The sequence below is a fragment of the Centrocercus urophasianus genome, unplaced genomic scaffold, assembly GCF_019232065.1.
Source record: "Centrocercus urophasianus isolate 14NV4802_14NV808 unplaced genomic scaffold, USGS_Curo_1.0 seq_17, whole genome shotgun sequence".
NCBI classification, from domain to species: domain Eukaryota; kingdom Metazoa; phylum Chordata; class Aves; order Galliformes; family Phasianidae; genus Centrocercus; species Centrocercus urophasianus.
This window is the reverse complement of record NW_024884722.1, coordinates 34,099,584-34,115,750: the sequence shown is the minus strand read 5'-3', so window position 1 is coordinate 34,115,750 and position 16,167 is coordinate 34,099,584. Positions and strand designations below refer to the sequence as shown.

General features: G+C 43.2%; 1 protein-coding gene across 7 annotated transcripts in view; it reads left to right on the top strand.

Moving 5' to 3' along the window:
- Nucleotides 1–13,742, top strand: part of SGMS1 (sphingomyelin synthase 1) — a 35,986-nt gene extending 22,244 nt beyond the window's left edge. For all 7 annotated transcript variants that reach the window (XM_042818382.1, XM_042818381.1, XM_042818377.1 and 4 more), the window contains exons 3-6: nt 6,000–6,117; nt 9,023–9,176; nt 10,289–10,455; nt 12,102–13,742. In XM_042818382.1, coding sequence (XP_042674316.1) covers nt 6,000–6,117; nt 9,023–9,176; nt 10,289–10,455; nt 12,102–12,281 — 619 coding nt within the window. In that variant the 3' untranslated portion in view covers nt 12,282–13,742. The remainder of the gene's footprint in view (nt 1–5,999; nt 6,118–9,022; nt 9,177–10,288; nt 10,456–12,101) is intronic.
- Nucleotides 13,743–16,167: the final 2,425 nt, after the last annotated feature.

Below are 16,167 nucleotides of genomic sequence, written 5' to 3'. Positions count from 1 at the left end.
AGCCATTGACCACTACTATTTGCAGCCAGTTCTTCATCCATTGAACAGTCTACCCATAAAATCCATATTTTCCAATTTGGAGAGAAGGATGTTGTGGGTTACTGTGTCAGAGGCCTTACTGAAGTCCAGATAGATGACAGCGGTGGTTCTTCCCTTGTACACTGACACAATGACACCATCATAAAAAGCCACTAGGTTGGCCAGGCAGGATTTGCCCTCACTGAAGCCATGCTGGTTCTCTTCTATCAGCTCCCTGCCTTCAGTGTGCCTTAGCATAGCTTCCAGGGTGATCTGCATCATGATCTTTCGCAGCACAGAGATGGGACTGACAGAATGGTAGTTCTCAGGATCACCCTTTTTACCCTTCTTGAAAATGGGCACAGTGTTGCCTTTTTTCAAGTCAGCAGGGACTTCACCTGATTGCCACGACTTTTCAAATACCATTGAGAGTGGCTTGGCGACTACATCAGCTAATTCTCTCAGAACTCTGGGATGCGTCTCATTGGGGCTCATAGACTTGTGGATGGCTCAGGTTCCTCAGGTGGTCATGGACCTGTTCTTCACTTACAGTGGAAGGACACTGCTTTCCCAATGTCATCCTGTCAAACCAAACATATGAGGTCTGTGTGGTGAGCAGTTGTTGGAGAAGACTGAGGGAAAAAAGTTGTGAAGTACTTCAGCTTTCTCCTTGTCTGTTGTTACCAGCCTGTTCTGTCACTCACTAGGAGGAGTACAGCCTCCTGGACTATTCTTTTCTGGTTGAGGTACGTGTAGAAGCCTTTTGTATTCTTGGCATCCCTAGCCAAGTTCAGTTCAAGCTGGGCCTGAGATCCTATCCCTACACATCCCAGCAGCTTCCTTATATTCCTCCCATGATGCCTTCCTGACTTGCTACACCTGGGGATGGAGAGCTCTTGTGCACTGAGAAAAGCTTCCTTAAAGATCTGCCAGCTCTGCTCCACACCCTTGCCCATGGGACAGTTTCCGAGGGTGTTTTGTTGACTGACTCTCTGAAGTGCTGCAAGTTAACTTTCATAAAACTTAGCATCTTGATTTTACTCTTTACCTGTCTCATATCCCTCAGGACCATGAACTCCATCTCATCACAGTCACTACAGCCCAGGCAGCCTCCAATCCTGATGTCATCAATCAGGTCATTTGGGTTGGTGAGCAGCAAGTCCAGTATTGCATCCCTCCCTGGTGGGGCCACGCATTACTTGACTCAGAAAGTTATCCTCGGTGCATTTCAGGAGCCTCCTGGATTGCCTGCAGCTTGCCATGGTGCATTTCCAGCAGATGTCTGAGTGGTTGAAGTCCCCCAGCAGGACAAGCACTTGCTGGAGGTAGCAGGCCTCATCAGCAGGCTGCATCGACAGGCACTAAACAGCAGGCAGTGCTGTGAACCGAAGCAATGCTGCATTAAAACTTCTAAAGGACATTTTCTGCTTGACATTCAGTAGTACAGGTAATGTCAGGAACAGAGTATGTTGAAAGCTTATCATAAAATATGCAGAAGTGCGGATACACAGTGAATTTGCAAAGCTATTTGGGTACTTGCTTATACCTGCTCAGAATTGCAACAGAGAATTTGCTTGCCAGTGCAGTTCACCTACCTCTTGTCCTCTACACGGTGACTATGCAAGTGGATGTTTAATTCAGTTCCTTTAAAATGCCATAAATCCATACCTTGGACTGCGTTGGAGTGTTCAAAGTTAAGTGGCTCTAAGCAATATCAAGTGGCATGTCGCCTTTCCTTTCTAAAACCAGGCAGAAGTGTGCTCTAGAGCTGTCTCGACCAAAGGGATTTTCCTCCTCTAACACAAGGTCTCTTTTTTTTTCATGTGGTTCCCATATTAAAAAACAAAAACAAAAACCAAAAAACAACAACAAAACCAACAAACAACAGCTGGAAGGCATTTAGTCTGTGCAGCACCATGTTAAATACAAGATCCTTTGGTTTGCAGGACTTTGTAATGACCTTAAAGTTTTCAGTTTCTCTTTTTCAAAACAGTAAAACCTGAGGTGGCAGCTCACTCACCCTTATAATGGAGAAAATTATTAAAACTTAAATGTATTCAGGTTGTTCACCAGCTTGCTAAGGTACAGGCAGCTGGAGTGAACTGCTGTGCTGGGGCAGGATACCTTTACGTAACAGAGCTGTAGATTTCCACAGCTATCTGACAAATGTTTAAGCAATCTGATGCTATCAGTTTCTCATCCTAGGGACCTATCCCAGACATCCCAGCTTTTGCTGTGTATCTTTTCACAAATTAACTGTGGACAAGCACCTCCTATCGAAAAAAAAAAACAAAAAAAAATCTCACACCTTATTTTATGAAATACAAAGGTCATTAATGAATATTGGAAAAATTGCTGTTGTTTATTCATCTTTATTGTTGCTTTATAAAAGTTATTGGGTTTTCTCTGCTGAAATTTTAAGACCATTGTGCATTTCCACGGTGTTTCTTAAAGGAAAGTTTCTAGAATGGTTAATGTAGTCCATTCTTATTATACAATGCTTAGGAACTGTGAAATTGCTTTTTTGTGTGTGTGTTCATGTATGTACAGGAAGAAGAATCTAACCTGACATGGTCTCTTGCTGTATAAGCTTCTGCGTCAGGCTCCCATGGTGGTAGCTGCAATACTGAGCTCTCTTTGCTGCTGTGATCCTGTGATGAAAAGGGGAACCATAACTGGTGTCCCAGAGCAGAAATGTTCAAAACCAAGGGAAGAACCCAGAGAAGACCATGGGAAATTGCTTTCAAACGTGTGTTGGGCAGTACAAGGGTTCAAGCACACTGTGATGGATTAAGAACAGCAGAGTCTGTGAAGTGTTTGGAGATTTCAAAGCAATGAGAGATGGGTTAAAGTAATAGCAAAGTATTTTGGCATCCTTGGTAAATGTGGAGAGTTTTCCTTCTATTTGCTTGATGTGTTCTTCTGCTTTGGCTGTAAGGTGACGATGTTATGGAGTCATAGGTCTTTCCATTTGCAGTATCAGTCCTGGAACAGCTATTCTGTGCCAAGTCAGTATGAGTACTGGTTGCGTAACACATTAGAGACCTTTCTTCTTGTGTGTATAGAAGCAGAGTTGTCGTGGTCTGAGAGGCCTGGGCTATGAGTGAGGAGCAGAAAGGAACAGGGTCTGGTGATACGGCTTTGTCTAGAAGTCCTCATTCTAATGGCTTTGGTTGGTGAACCACCAAGTGCTATAAAAGAACTGAATCACTTGGTAGAGAGCATTATCACCTCTCTTTGAAACTTAATTCAAGAATGAAGGGAGGAAATGAAGCCAGATGGACTTTTCTCACTTTCTTGAGCATCAGCAATGTCAGGGATAGCCATTGTTGCAGACGGGAAGGTGAGCTGTGAAGCCTGGTGGTTGCTGGGCAGGAGACCCATTTCTTCTCCTACTTAGTTGACAGAGCTACCACCCGTCAATATCTCTGAGGGAAAGTTTGGGATCACTGATGAGCCAGAAGCACGAGGTTGTCATTGTCAAGCAGGGAAACTCTTATTGCTTCTCACACCATATCCATTATTTACCAATAGCCTGATTTCATCCCATGTTTTTCTCCCAAGTGATGAAGGCTGATAGAGACGTGTCATTCACGATACCAATCTCTTCCTTGTTTTGTCCAGGCATTGCATAATGAAGGTGAATAGGACCTACATGTCTTTTGATGTGCTACAAAACCAGACATGAAGTGGAATTGGATGCTGGTTGTATCCATCCAGCTAACCATGGTGCAGACTTGCAGATTGGCTCCTGCTAGTTCTTTCTTCTCCAGAAAATAATGTTAAAGTCAGGTAGATACTGGAGTTTTCTGTCTGCTCAGCTTGCTCAGCAGCGAGGGTTCTGGAGCAGGCATTAGGTGTATTAGAGGGAGATAAGCGCCTTCTTTCCTTGCATATCCTCACAGAATCCTGCCCCTGGTATTTTTGGCAAGGGGATTAGGTTGGTTTCACCAGAGAGCAGGAGTGGGGAGGATGCATGGGGCTTGGCTGGTTGCCCCGAGTGTTTTTCTGTAGAGTGTGAGGAGCCCACTCAAGCAGCACATATGTGATAAGTTAGTGTACTTGCTACCCATGTTGGATAAGGTCTGGATAACTGTAATAATCTTTGCCAGTAATAAGCTTACAGCATACTTGTTAACTGGCTCACACACACATATGCCAAACCTTGCTGAAAGGGGAAAATATGGGGCCTTTTGGATTTTTTTTTTCTTTAATGCTACATAGCAGATCACTTTGATGCAGACTTTCCTAAGCCAAAGCACACTAAATCTACTTTAAACTAAGTAGATTCATGGGTAACGTTAACACAAACGTTCATTGCTCAGTAAAATACTGCCACTTCTTTGGCCTTTCAAATGTGCTGCCGCTTTTAATTCCCCAACCCTACTCTTTGTCTTTATACAGGGGTATAAAGATAAACAAGCTTGAGTGTGGTTAAAAAGCTGAGCATGTGTGAGAATGGATCACCTTTCCAAGGGAGAATTTTCTCATAGGAGCCACAGAGGAAAACCACTGCCCTGGTGGCGTGGTGTCTTCAGCACAAGGACTTTCCCCACTTTGGTGAATCTGATTCTACTACTCGGTCCATGCAGCTACACTAATACAGTGTGCTGCTTAGCTCCCGGCTGCGTCCTTGGCTGCACTGGGAGGGGGAAAAGTCTCAAAGTACAGTGCTTCAGTAGCTGAGAGCACTCAGTGAGCACTCAAGTGCAAAATGCACTTGCACTGGAGGATTTGAAGCTTTTCTGATAAATTAGGACGCTCACGTTCTTATTGATCTGGCACTACAAAGTTGAACTCCTCTGAGAGCAGAGCAATCAGTTTAATAACTCTGCCGAAAGCTATTAAAAGGAAAATACGATCAATGTTGAGCTATGAAACAACTTCAACTTCGTAAAAAAATTATTATTGCATCTTTCAAAGTGAAAGCTTCAGAGTAGGAATGAATGTGAGGACTCGCACCTTGTATTGTAACCTTTGTATTCCCCAAATAACCTTAACTCTAGATAGCAGTGGTGTAGAATCAACCAAAACCAAAGGGTCTGTAGCCAGCAGGATACAGCAGTGGTTAAAGTCTTGAGCTGTTGTAGCTGGGTCTGGCCTCTGTTATATAAAGATATTGGTGATTTTTTTTCATGAAAAGCTGTGCAAGCTGATGGATGTGCTGGAAGCTTTTTTCTTGTGGTGTTGCCTGGTATGTAGCAGTTAAACTCAGTAGGCCTGGTTTGGAGCTGGCTGTTGCTTTTGAGTCAGACTTAAAACTCTGCTCTCATTGTGTTTACAAAACTTCCCTATGTTACCCCAAAATTGAGCAATTTATTGGCAGGCCTCAATGAATGAATCTCATTTGCAACTGTGACTGCTTGCCTGGAGAGTGCCCTCCTACGAAAACACCCCATTCTGCAGCTGCTGCAGCTCTCAGTCGGTATTTTGGACATTCTATTGCTGATGTGAGCTGCTTTCTCCCTTAATGCTGCTCGAGAAATAAATGTTCTCATTCATTTGGTTCATACAAGCTATTCCTTCTACAGCATTCCTTTCTAATTACTAAGAGGTGTGTGTCAGCAGAAATTAACTTAGTCCTTTTCATCTTTTAATGAAAATATTGCAAGTTTATCCCCCTCCTTGAATAGAAAATTAGTGACATTCTAAGCTAATGGAAGGGTGTGGGCATGAAATCCCTTGGAATGTTTTCAGCACTAAATCTGCTTAGGCATTTGTATTTTAATCCTTAAATTTCCTATAGCCAACTTCCTGGGTAACGTTAGTTAGTTAACTAACCGAGTTAGTTGAGCCATTTGTGTATTTCTGACCTGCAAAGCGTGGGAATATTTGTAAAGGAAGTCAGTATTCCTAGGTGAAAGCTGACATAGATGAACAAAGTTCCAAGTTTCAAAAGCGTCAAGAAGACCAAAGTTACTAGCTTGTGTGTTTTGTTTACCTTTCCTTATTGTATTTTCTTCTTTTTTTTCTTCTTCTAGGTCTATAATTGGCAGAAGGTTTTTTTGTATAGTTGGCACACTATATCTGTATCGGTGTATTACAATGTATGTAACTACACTCCCAGTACCTGGAATGCATTTCAAGTGTTCTCCAAAGGTAAACTTTTCACTAACTTTCTGTATTTTAATGATTCCCTTGTCCCACCGTTGACAGAACTGTGGACAGTGGTTTCGCAGTGATCGTTACTAATTTGAAAACAATTTGACACGAGGGGGTGCTGGGAAGGTGGGAGTGGGACGGCAGCTTCCTTCTGCACATCTACATAGTTTCTGTAGCAGTTGTAACTGATTCGTAACGTTCAGCATTTTTCCTCTTTGCTAAAGCAGTTCAGGGTTGCAACCTGTTGTTAAACCCATTCATGATTTCTGGTTGAAAACGATCCAAGGAGACTTTTAAAAGTCAGTTTCACATGAAAGTCTTTGCTGCTATTAGTTCCTGGATATATTGCAGTTGTGTTAGTGCAAGGGCTTGACCCTCCCTGAGCTATCCCTGACTGTTTATTGTGCCACATGGGCTTACAAAAGCTGTGGTGAAGCCGAGTTACTGAGGTGTTGGTGTTCAGTCCACCTCTGTCACATAAGCTTCATGTCTTCATAAGCTTCATACACAAGATTTTTCTTCATAGCGTTCATCTCCTTGCCTCTCCTTGCCTCTACTGTAAGAGAAAAGGCAGAAATGTAATTTCTGTGAAACAGAAATTCTGTGGCGTGCAGGGTTCAGGGTTGTGTGCACAGCCACGAGGCAGATGACAGGCAGTAAAGCCATAAATCAAACCTGTGATTCAACTCGAGGCACGTGCTGTCACTGTTTTTATGAGGTTTGCTGAAACATACAAACCTGTGGTGCAAACAGGGCCAAAACACTTGAGTTCCTTGGGGAGGTAAAGCTAACAAACGTGCTTTATTGTTTGTTTGGCAGCGCAGAGCTTTGCCAAGCCACGTGTGGCTTCTTGAGGGACGTCAGTCTTTTATAAAGAGAAGTAGAGGCTATAGAGTCAACAATGTATTTGATCAGTCAGCCATTATGAAATAAAAAAAAAACCCACACAGATATTTGTGGGCTAACCTGAGTACATCTGTCATCTTCAGAAATTTACAGCAAGTAGGGCTCGTTGCTCAAGTAAAGACAAGCCTATGTTGCGTTCTTTCATTGCTCTGCTTAAAAGCTTAGCTGAGCTTTCTTGAAAGCTTTAGATACCCTGGTGGGAAAAAATAACATCTCATTACCTTACTTTTAACAATCACGGGGTGGGCTTTGGGAACATCTTAATGCTTCATAAGGAATTGCTAGTAGGAAATATTTGATTGCTACAAAGACTCTGCATAGATCTGTCCAGAAAGTACAGTTTCCACTTGTTAAAACAAGAAGGAAGTTTAAAGCAAATGAACAAGTTGTCTGTGATGGCTAACCAGGGCATTCTGTGTTCCTTCTGACCATTAAATGGATTGTAAAACTTAGTGAAATGAGGTAAGGATCCAGCAGATGTGCAGTTGAGTGTGCTGACCCATTTGGCTTCCTCCAAACTCAGTTGGTTCCTGTGTCCGTTGGGTCCTGGTGGTGCTCAGTACCTCCAAGTTGTGCTTTCCCCACATTATCTTTGAGAATTTCTTTAGTGGCTGGATTGATGTTAGGGCTGTGAGCAGCAAATGCAAGGTCTAGGGACAGGGCCAGCAACCTGTTGGGCAACAAATCCAAGAGAAGGACTTGATTCACTTTGGCTTTTCAAAGGCAAATGGAAGATTTTCAGGAATGCCTTCTGAGCCAACAGTATGAGTTGCAGGTCATGCAGAGCAGATCATTCAGGTGTGGAGGACCATCCCTATTGGTAGTGTGGGTGTTGTGAACTGGAGCCCCTGCGGAGGTTTAGCTTGTGCTATGGTTTGTGCTATGACAAATCCCATTTATATTTCTTTTCTGGTGTGAAGTGGGAAGAAATAGTTTTAAAACTTCCCAAGGCAGGGCAGGGGGATCCTTTAGTGTTTGTAGTGAGAAACTCAAAATGTGTGTTAAATCTGGCTTTAGGCAGCTTGGATGTCCAACTTGGGCAGTTGGTCTCATTTTCAGTTGGATTATCATCTGCAGGGCTTGCACTGTTACGAACAAGATGAATTAAATTAAGCTTGATTTATTTAAATTGTGTTGCCTCTTGAACAGAAGGGGAAACAGATGTTTAGCAATCATGAGAAATTTCTAACTATAACTGGAAATATTTTTATCTCCTTTTCTTTTTGCGAAGCTGGATTTTTTGAGACTATTACAGAATTCACATGTTTTGCAGTAGTCCTTATTCTGCTCCTCACTGTACCTGTGGGGCTTATAAAAGGACATAATGAATGAAAAATCTGAACCCCTTACGTGGTCTTGAAGATTCACATTACAGTAGTTTCCCACACAGCCTCAAACATTGACAACAACGCCAGCAAGGCCTTGGAGAAAGATAATGCCTTTTCATGGTAGCAGCAATAAGTACTTATAAATAGCAGCAGTTTCTGCTTACTTACCTGTTTTACCCTTAGTTCCTTACTCAGTGTGGCCACTGACAGGAAGTTGACACTTCTTGGACCTTTCTTTGATATGGTGTCAGACTGAAAGGTGCCATGTTTCTCATTGCAACCAGATGTGACATGGTATAGGGCTTTTTTGCACATATACATACATTCACGAATATCTGTACGGATAAATAATACTGCCTCTTCTGTCTGTCTTGTGGGTGCAGGAGAAAAAACGTAATCCTTTGGGATATTGTATTTGTAGGAAAGTTGCAATAATTTTCTTGGTTCTCTCTCTTGAGAATACTTCAGATAACAAACGAATGCAGGCGTGTGCAGCCTGTGCTCATATGCAGACTTCCCTAATGCACACATTACTGAATAAATTCTTTCATATCAAGGCAAAAAGAGAGAACAAGTGAAAGACAAACAGCTGACTGATGGTGTGCTTTAAATTTGGAAAGGTTAGCAGTGATATAACATCGTTCATTTGCGGTTTGCTCTTCCACCAGCTTTTTGGAGACTGGGAATCTCACCTGCGAAGGATAATGAAGCTGATAGCTGGCGGAGGATTGTCCATCACAGGATCCCACAACATGTGCGGCGACTATCTGTACAGCGGGCACACCGTCATATTAACTCTCACATACTTATTTATCAAAGAGTGTAAGTATGTTCATCAGCAATCTCCTGTTGTGTACATTCCCAGCTCATCAAAGAATGGCTGCTGTGCGGATTGGTAAATACCGCTTCAGTGGAAGTGCACCTGTTCCCGTGAAGTAAAAGAAATACAACTTCGAGGACATAGATTTTACTGAAAGAGAAAACTTTGGAGACAAAATACAACACCTTCCCATGTGCATGTCTGAAGTATATATCTGAATTCCAGTGTTTTGACTAGAATATAGTTTATACCTTCATTGAACCGTGCCCCGTGGATGGTATTTGAACTGCATCCCCTTGTCTAGAGAGATGGATGCCAGGGTCACTCATTTTGCCTTTTATGAAAAGCAAGAGGAATGGATTGTCAGCTATGTAGAATTAATGTTGAGGTATACAGCAGTTAATTTTACAGACCAGGATATATCAGATTTTTATGTATCTGGCTTGTTTCTCTAAGGTTTCATAACCTTTCTATAAAGTGTTTAATCACTTCTAAGTACACTAGAAAGCTGCACTCTGACAGAATGGTGGTGCTTTTGTCATCTCAGCATTCCTGCTCTTAATCTCAACTCTTCTACCCACCCAGGATTGCAGTGTGCATCCTCTTATAATTACAGCAATGGTCCTGAGTGCTGATAATGTTTTGAAATCATGGAATCATCCCAGTTGGAAAAAACCCTTAAAGTCATTTAGTTCAGTCTCTCTGCAGTGAACAGAGATGCGTACAGCTCAAATCCCATCCAGCCTGACCCTTCTTGTCCCCAGGGACGGGGCGGCCACTGCCTCTCCAGGCAACCTGTGCCAGTGCCTCATCACCCTTATTGTAAAAAACTTCTTCCATGTATCCAATCTAAATCTTCCCCCTGTTAGTTTGAAACCCTTTCTCCTTGTCCTATTGCACAGATCCTGCTAAAGAGTCTGTCCCCTTCTTTCTTACACCTCCCCTTTAGACACTGACAGGCTGCTCTCAGGTCCCCCCGGAGTCTTCTCTCATCCAGACTGAACAGCCCCAGCTCTGTCAGCTTGTCCTGATAGGAGAGGTGTTCCATCCCTTGGGTCATTTTGATGGCCCTCCTCTGCATGCTTCCTAACAGCCTGCTTATGCTTCTTTGCAGATTCCCCACGGCGACTCTGGTGGTATCACTGGCTTTGCTGGATGCTCAGCATGGCTGGGATGTTCTGCATCCTCCTTGCTCATGACCACTACACTGTGGACGTGGTGGTGGCTTACTACATCACTACAAGACTTTTCTGGTGGTATCACACAATGGCCAACCAGCAAGTAAGTTTCTCCCAGTCTTTGGATCCTTATAACTCTGTTTGCTATATTGTGGTGGGGGTGAATATCCACACATTGTCCTGAGCCTTTCTGCAGGCGTCTGTCCCTCTGGAGCATCTTGATCTTCCTTTTCATGATGGGCTTACAGGAGAAGAGGCACTGTTGTTTGGTTTCATCTTGTGTCTCGACTGCAGAAAATATTTGAAGGCTTTCCGTAGGCTGTGTAACCTGAGGTTTTGAAATCCCTCTGAATTTGGGCAGTTTTTGTTGTGTTCTAACATAGCTTATAGAGGTAACGCTTTTTTGCACACAGTGAATTAAGAGAAGTTATCCTAGACTTCTTTTAGGCCTGTAACAACTAATCAGTGTCCAGATATTTTCTGTGCAACATGGAGAAGGCATTTTACATAACTGTTGCATTCAGTAGCAGTTAATTATGTTTGACAAAGACCCAGTATGATAGTAGGAAATGAGTTAATACTGTGGTGCTGATTTTCAGTTCATACCAAGGTCTATATAGCTGCTGTGTCGTATGCTATTCCTCCTTTTTTGTGCTACTTGCAGCAGCACCCCCAACCTTGTTGCATATTTCTGCTTCCAAATGCCTGATGCAGATCATGCAGTTTCATGTTCATTCACTTCGGAAGCTACTGTGTTCATTAAAGTCTGTGCCTGAACTTCCTGTTGTCACACAGCACTCGGTTGGCTTCCATGCCTCAGATTTCCCAAAGTCTATCAAAATGCAGCGCTGAGTGGTCATGTTTCCAGCTGGGAAGCTACTGAAGCTTTGAGTTCTGATGAGAACATGCTTCAGAAGAGCTCTTTGCCTTACTGTATGGACATGTATCTCTTTTGCGGCGTGCTGAGGCTCAGAGGAGATGGCTCAGCACTGTTACCCTCATCTGCTAAGATGCTGGGGAATATTGATTGCTGGATCCTTTCCTGAGCATGTGTTTGTGTCCTATTGTCTGTCCCTGGTGCTGCTCCCTGTGCCGTGGCTTGTTTGTGACCTTAAAAAGCTCCTTTCAGAAAGTGGATTTTTTTACATGTGAGTTTATGGGATAGAAAGAAAGCTTGATGTGCAGGCCCTGTGCTTGCACTTCCCAGTGGGCTGATGCCTGGCTTCCCTGCTGTGGCACAGTGAATGTGCAGCAAGGTGCTCGCTTGACTCCCTCAGCACCTGCCCACTCCTTTTATTTCAGCTGTGGCTTGCTCATAGCCAAGAGCAGTAAAAAGGGTGGTGGCTGTGGTGTGAGTGCACACCAAGGCCAGGGCAGGTTTTTTGCCTCTTCCAGATGGGCCAAGGCATGCACACAGCTGGGCTCCTGGTAGAAAGGTGAGATTGACCTTTTTTGACATGCAGTTTTTCTGCTTGGAGCTGTTGTTGAGCAGCTGAGGGCTTGGAAATGGTGGCAAGTGTCACTGAGGTGCAGCAAGTTCTGTGTGCAGGGAGGCTGTGGAAAAGCAGCTTGGCTGTTTGGCAGATCTTTGTACAGATTTGTTCAGCAGATACCTCAAGATGCCAAGAGGTTTTTGGAAACAGCTGTAAGCAAAGGCTAGCGCTGATACATGGGAGTGATTGTCAAACAGTGAAGTCATGCAGGAGGTGCGCTCTCTTATAATTCTGTTTTCTGACTGTCCGTCTGCAGGTGCTAAAAGAAGCTTCCCAAACCAACCTCCTTGCAAGAGTCTGGTGGTACAAGCCTTTCCAGTACTTTGAAAAGAATGTCCAAGGAATTGTACCTCGCTCCTACCACTGGCCCTTCCCCTGGCCAGTGCTGCACCGGGGCAGGCAGGTGAAATACAGCCGGCTGGTGAATGACACATAGCAGCGTGTTGGTGGACAGAGGGGGAAAGGGCCCGTCCCAAGTGCTAAGAACTCCATGCAAGAAGATGCCATAAAAAAACAACAAAGCAACCCCAACCCCTCCCTAACCCTTTCTTTTAACAGCTCCCTTGACTTAACCTATTCAGTTACCTGGTAAGCACTGTGATCTTTTTTTTCTCTCCAAAGGATCTGCGTTGGACAACAATAAAGAGAATTTAACTTATCATGCACTGTTATACATTTCTTGTTAATAGATTTGGGATTTCCATTACCCATCACCGTGTTCCTTTGTATATGATGCGACAGCATAAATGAAAGCTTTTATACCATAAGTTCTGGTCTTTCCAGTCACGTCTGGGAATAATGCGTATTATTTTCTTGGGAAAACATACTTTTCATATCTCTTGCCCCAAAGATTGGGCTGTAAGCCATTTTCTAGCTAATGACTCTATGAAGGTTTCTGATACCTGCCTCGGGTAAATCGAGAAATCTTTCTACCTGTTGCACCGCGATACAAGCGAGATGATAGACACAGGAAGGTTTGCTAATCTTGGTTTTGTAGAATCTGCAGTGACTGTGTCAAAAAGTGCAAAAAAAAAAAAAAAAAAAAAAAAAAAAAAAAAAAAAGTTGTAAAGTGATTTTATAAGTATTTCCTAACTTTATTTTTCAAAATGTGTATGAAAATTAAATTTGAAAAGATTTTTACATGTCGAAGAATAGAGAGTTAAAATTTAAAGAAAATGCTTCTTGGGAGAGAGAGATTTGTCTATGTATCTAGTGCCTTTCCTGTCTTGATTGTATGGTCAGTAGGCAGTCTTAAATGTCTTTATTTAAAATAAAGTATTCCATGAAAGCAGAAATATATATACTGTATAATTACTAATTTTTGCATTTATAGCTAAATTAAACTGGAAATTTGCTTATAATGTTGAAATTGCCATGGGTAGGGATAAACCAAAAAAGAAGGGTCAGATCTTGTTCACACATTGTGAGCAGATCGTACTAAAAGAAATCACTTTATTGTCTACTTGGTAGCTGTGTTTTAATATGAAAACAGCCATGAATTCCTGTTTTTTAAGAATTTTACAAATGATCACTGAGTGAACTACAAATGGTTTCTCCATCCCATATTGAGCTGTTGTTGGAAAAACAACAAAGATAATCTATTTCTTTAAAATATTTGTGCAGAAACTGCATGTAACTATAAGTTTCACTCCTACCATACATACTGTATGTCTGGGGAAGTATTCTATCCTAAACTTGCCAATGTGCAGAACAAAATAGTTTTTTTTAAAGAATGAAGAAGAGAAAAAAAATATATGAATATATATATATATATACATTCTGTATTTTACGTGAAGCAGAGTTATCTTCTGTAGGGTTTTTGTGTATTCACAAGGTGATATTTGTATTGTAAAACAACAATGGTGAAGGAAAATAAAAAGGCTTTTGAAAAATGTAGTTTCCTTTATGTTTCTAGTATTAATCTTAAATTTTAAGCTAGGTTTAATCTTCCCGACCTTGCCTTTGATTGTAATTGCACTGTAGGTCATCAAATTGTATGGAAACTGCATTGCTGTTGAATTGCTGTTCACCTTTGGCAAACCAGTGCCTTATCTGAAATAAATACTATGCAATACATTCTGACCATGTGGGAGCTGGGAGCGGATCTGAGAAGCCCTCCTTGGAACCATCCCCAGGGCTTGAAAAATCTACCCCAAAAGTGCAGTGGCGGAGCGCGTGGCAGGGCAGGCAGCCGGCAGCCCAGGAGCTGCCCAAAATGTCCCGCTGTTGTGAGTTCTTGATGGTGACAGTATCACTTTTTGCTTCTTCTGGTTTAGGTTAGGGTTGTTGTTGGTGGTGGTGATGGTAGCGTTTTATCTTTACTTTTCCGCCCTCTTTTCAACCTCCTTGAGGAATCATTCCTGTGTTACTTCTGGTGCTTTGCCTCGCCGTTGCCTGGGATGCTGAGCAAGATGAGCCCGTTCCTTAGAAGCTCTCCCTGGAAGGGAGATGATTTCTTCCTATTCCACATTTCTTGGCAAAAGCCCTTTGCAGCAGTATTTGCAGAGCCATCTGCAAGTTTTAGGGATTAGCTCTGCATGCTTTGCCTTCAGTTCACAGTAATTGCCTTTGCAAGTGTGCGGTTGAAAGCTGATTTTAAAACAGCAAATCCATCCCAAGGCGATTGCTTGAGAGAATTCACGCTCCCAGATGTAAAAGAATAAGTAGATTTTTCAAGACCTGGCATCACGCACATCAAAACCATTGACATAAGTAATGTATGGATATATGCACATGACATTAAATGGAATCTGCTGAATTCTGCATTGTAGTGTCTGACTTACTGCATGGGTCTTGCTGAACATGGCCTCGTTTTGTTTGTTCACGGCAGAACAAACTGTGCTTTGGTAAAGCGTGCTGTGCTGTCAGGAGAAATAATGGGGCAGGCAGGGATGCCGAGCCCAGCAGTGCCACACTGAGTTCTGCATTTCCCCCAGGATGCTCAGGTATGATATGTGTACCCACTTCTTCTGCATTTGCTTCCTGTGATGGGCATCTGTAAGGGCACTTAAAAATAATGAGAAGTAAGGTTTTGAGGCACAGCTGTTTTTCTGGGACATAGCATGTCCAGGGCAGACCGGAATTTGAAGGAGACATCTCCAGACATACAAGTTGGAAAAAAAAGAAAAAAGGGCTCAGAACTGAGAAGGACCCTGCAGTTGTTGGTGTCTGGGAGAAGTAGCTGAGGTCTTTCTCTGGGAGTGGACCTGGGTGAGTCCCCACATTGCTGCACACCGCTGTGGCTTTGTTTTTGGCTCTTTCAGGCAGGGAAGATTTCAGGATTCTTAAAGTACAAGGAGGGAAGGTTCTTGAGCACAAGCCAAGCAAAGGCAACGAAAGCTTTGCTTTTTGGTACTCTCTGCAAAGAGCACAGAGGTGGTGAAGCATTTGCATGGTGCCTCCTGGTGTTGCCTGTGTAACCCAGCAGGAACACACACTGCAGAAAATGGACTCTTGCACCAGCCCAGTGTTTTGGCTGCACCTTTGTTTTTCTCCAAACCTGAGCTCATCTGTGCTCTGAGTGTCTGCTGGTGAGCACAGGGCTGAAATCATGATGTTCTGCAGCAGGAGGTGCTTTTTGCTGCCACTTTGTGAAGTTTGCTTGCAGAGGGTTTCCAGCAGCATCCCCAGCCCTGCTGGTTGCCATCATTGGCAAGTGTAGGTATGGATGCATGTAGAGCAGCCCATCTTAGTCACTTTCTACTCAATTATTGTCCATAAAATGTCAGCTGGTGTTAGCTTGGGAAGGTCCTCCCCAGTTCTGTTTTGTCATTTTCCCAGCTCTGGGCCCAGTGAGCAGGAAGAGATTCCCAAGAAGAGTTTCCTGGTCTTGTACTGGAGCTCTTTGGTATCCAAACGTGACCAGACACCAAGTTGTTGAAGGCCTCCAGGGGGAGGGGGTCAGCCTGGGGCAGCGTGGGCTGAAGCCTAAATTTGCTGCATGGTTTCTTCTGATGTCTCCTAAGCACAGAAAGCACTGCTGGCTGGCCTGAGGGTCCCAACCTCCACCAGTCCTGCAGCTGCAAGGGTGCATCTCCATCCTCGAACATTGCGACACAATTCTGGAGCCCAAGGGTCTCTCCCTTGCAGCTCTTTGTGATGCTTTGGGTTACTTCTCTGGACCTTTGAGGTGCTGTTTCAAATCTTTGTGTACACAGAAATGGGCAATGAGCAGCAGTTGGTTTAAGTTAATTTTGGCTTATCTCAGCTTCTTGCATGTGGGTCCAGCAGCCAGGGCTGTAAATTGGCATGGACAGATCTTTTTGCCTGCCCATGTAGTTGAGGTGGTTGAGCCTCTGCTATCACTTATTTTTTCATTTCC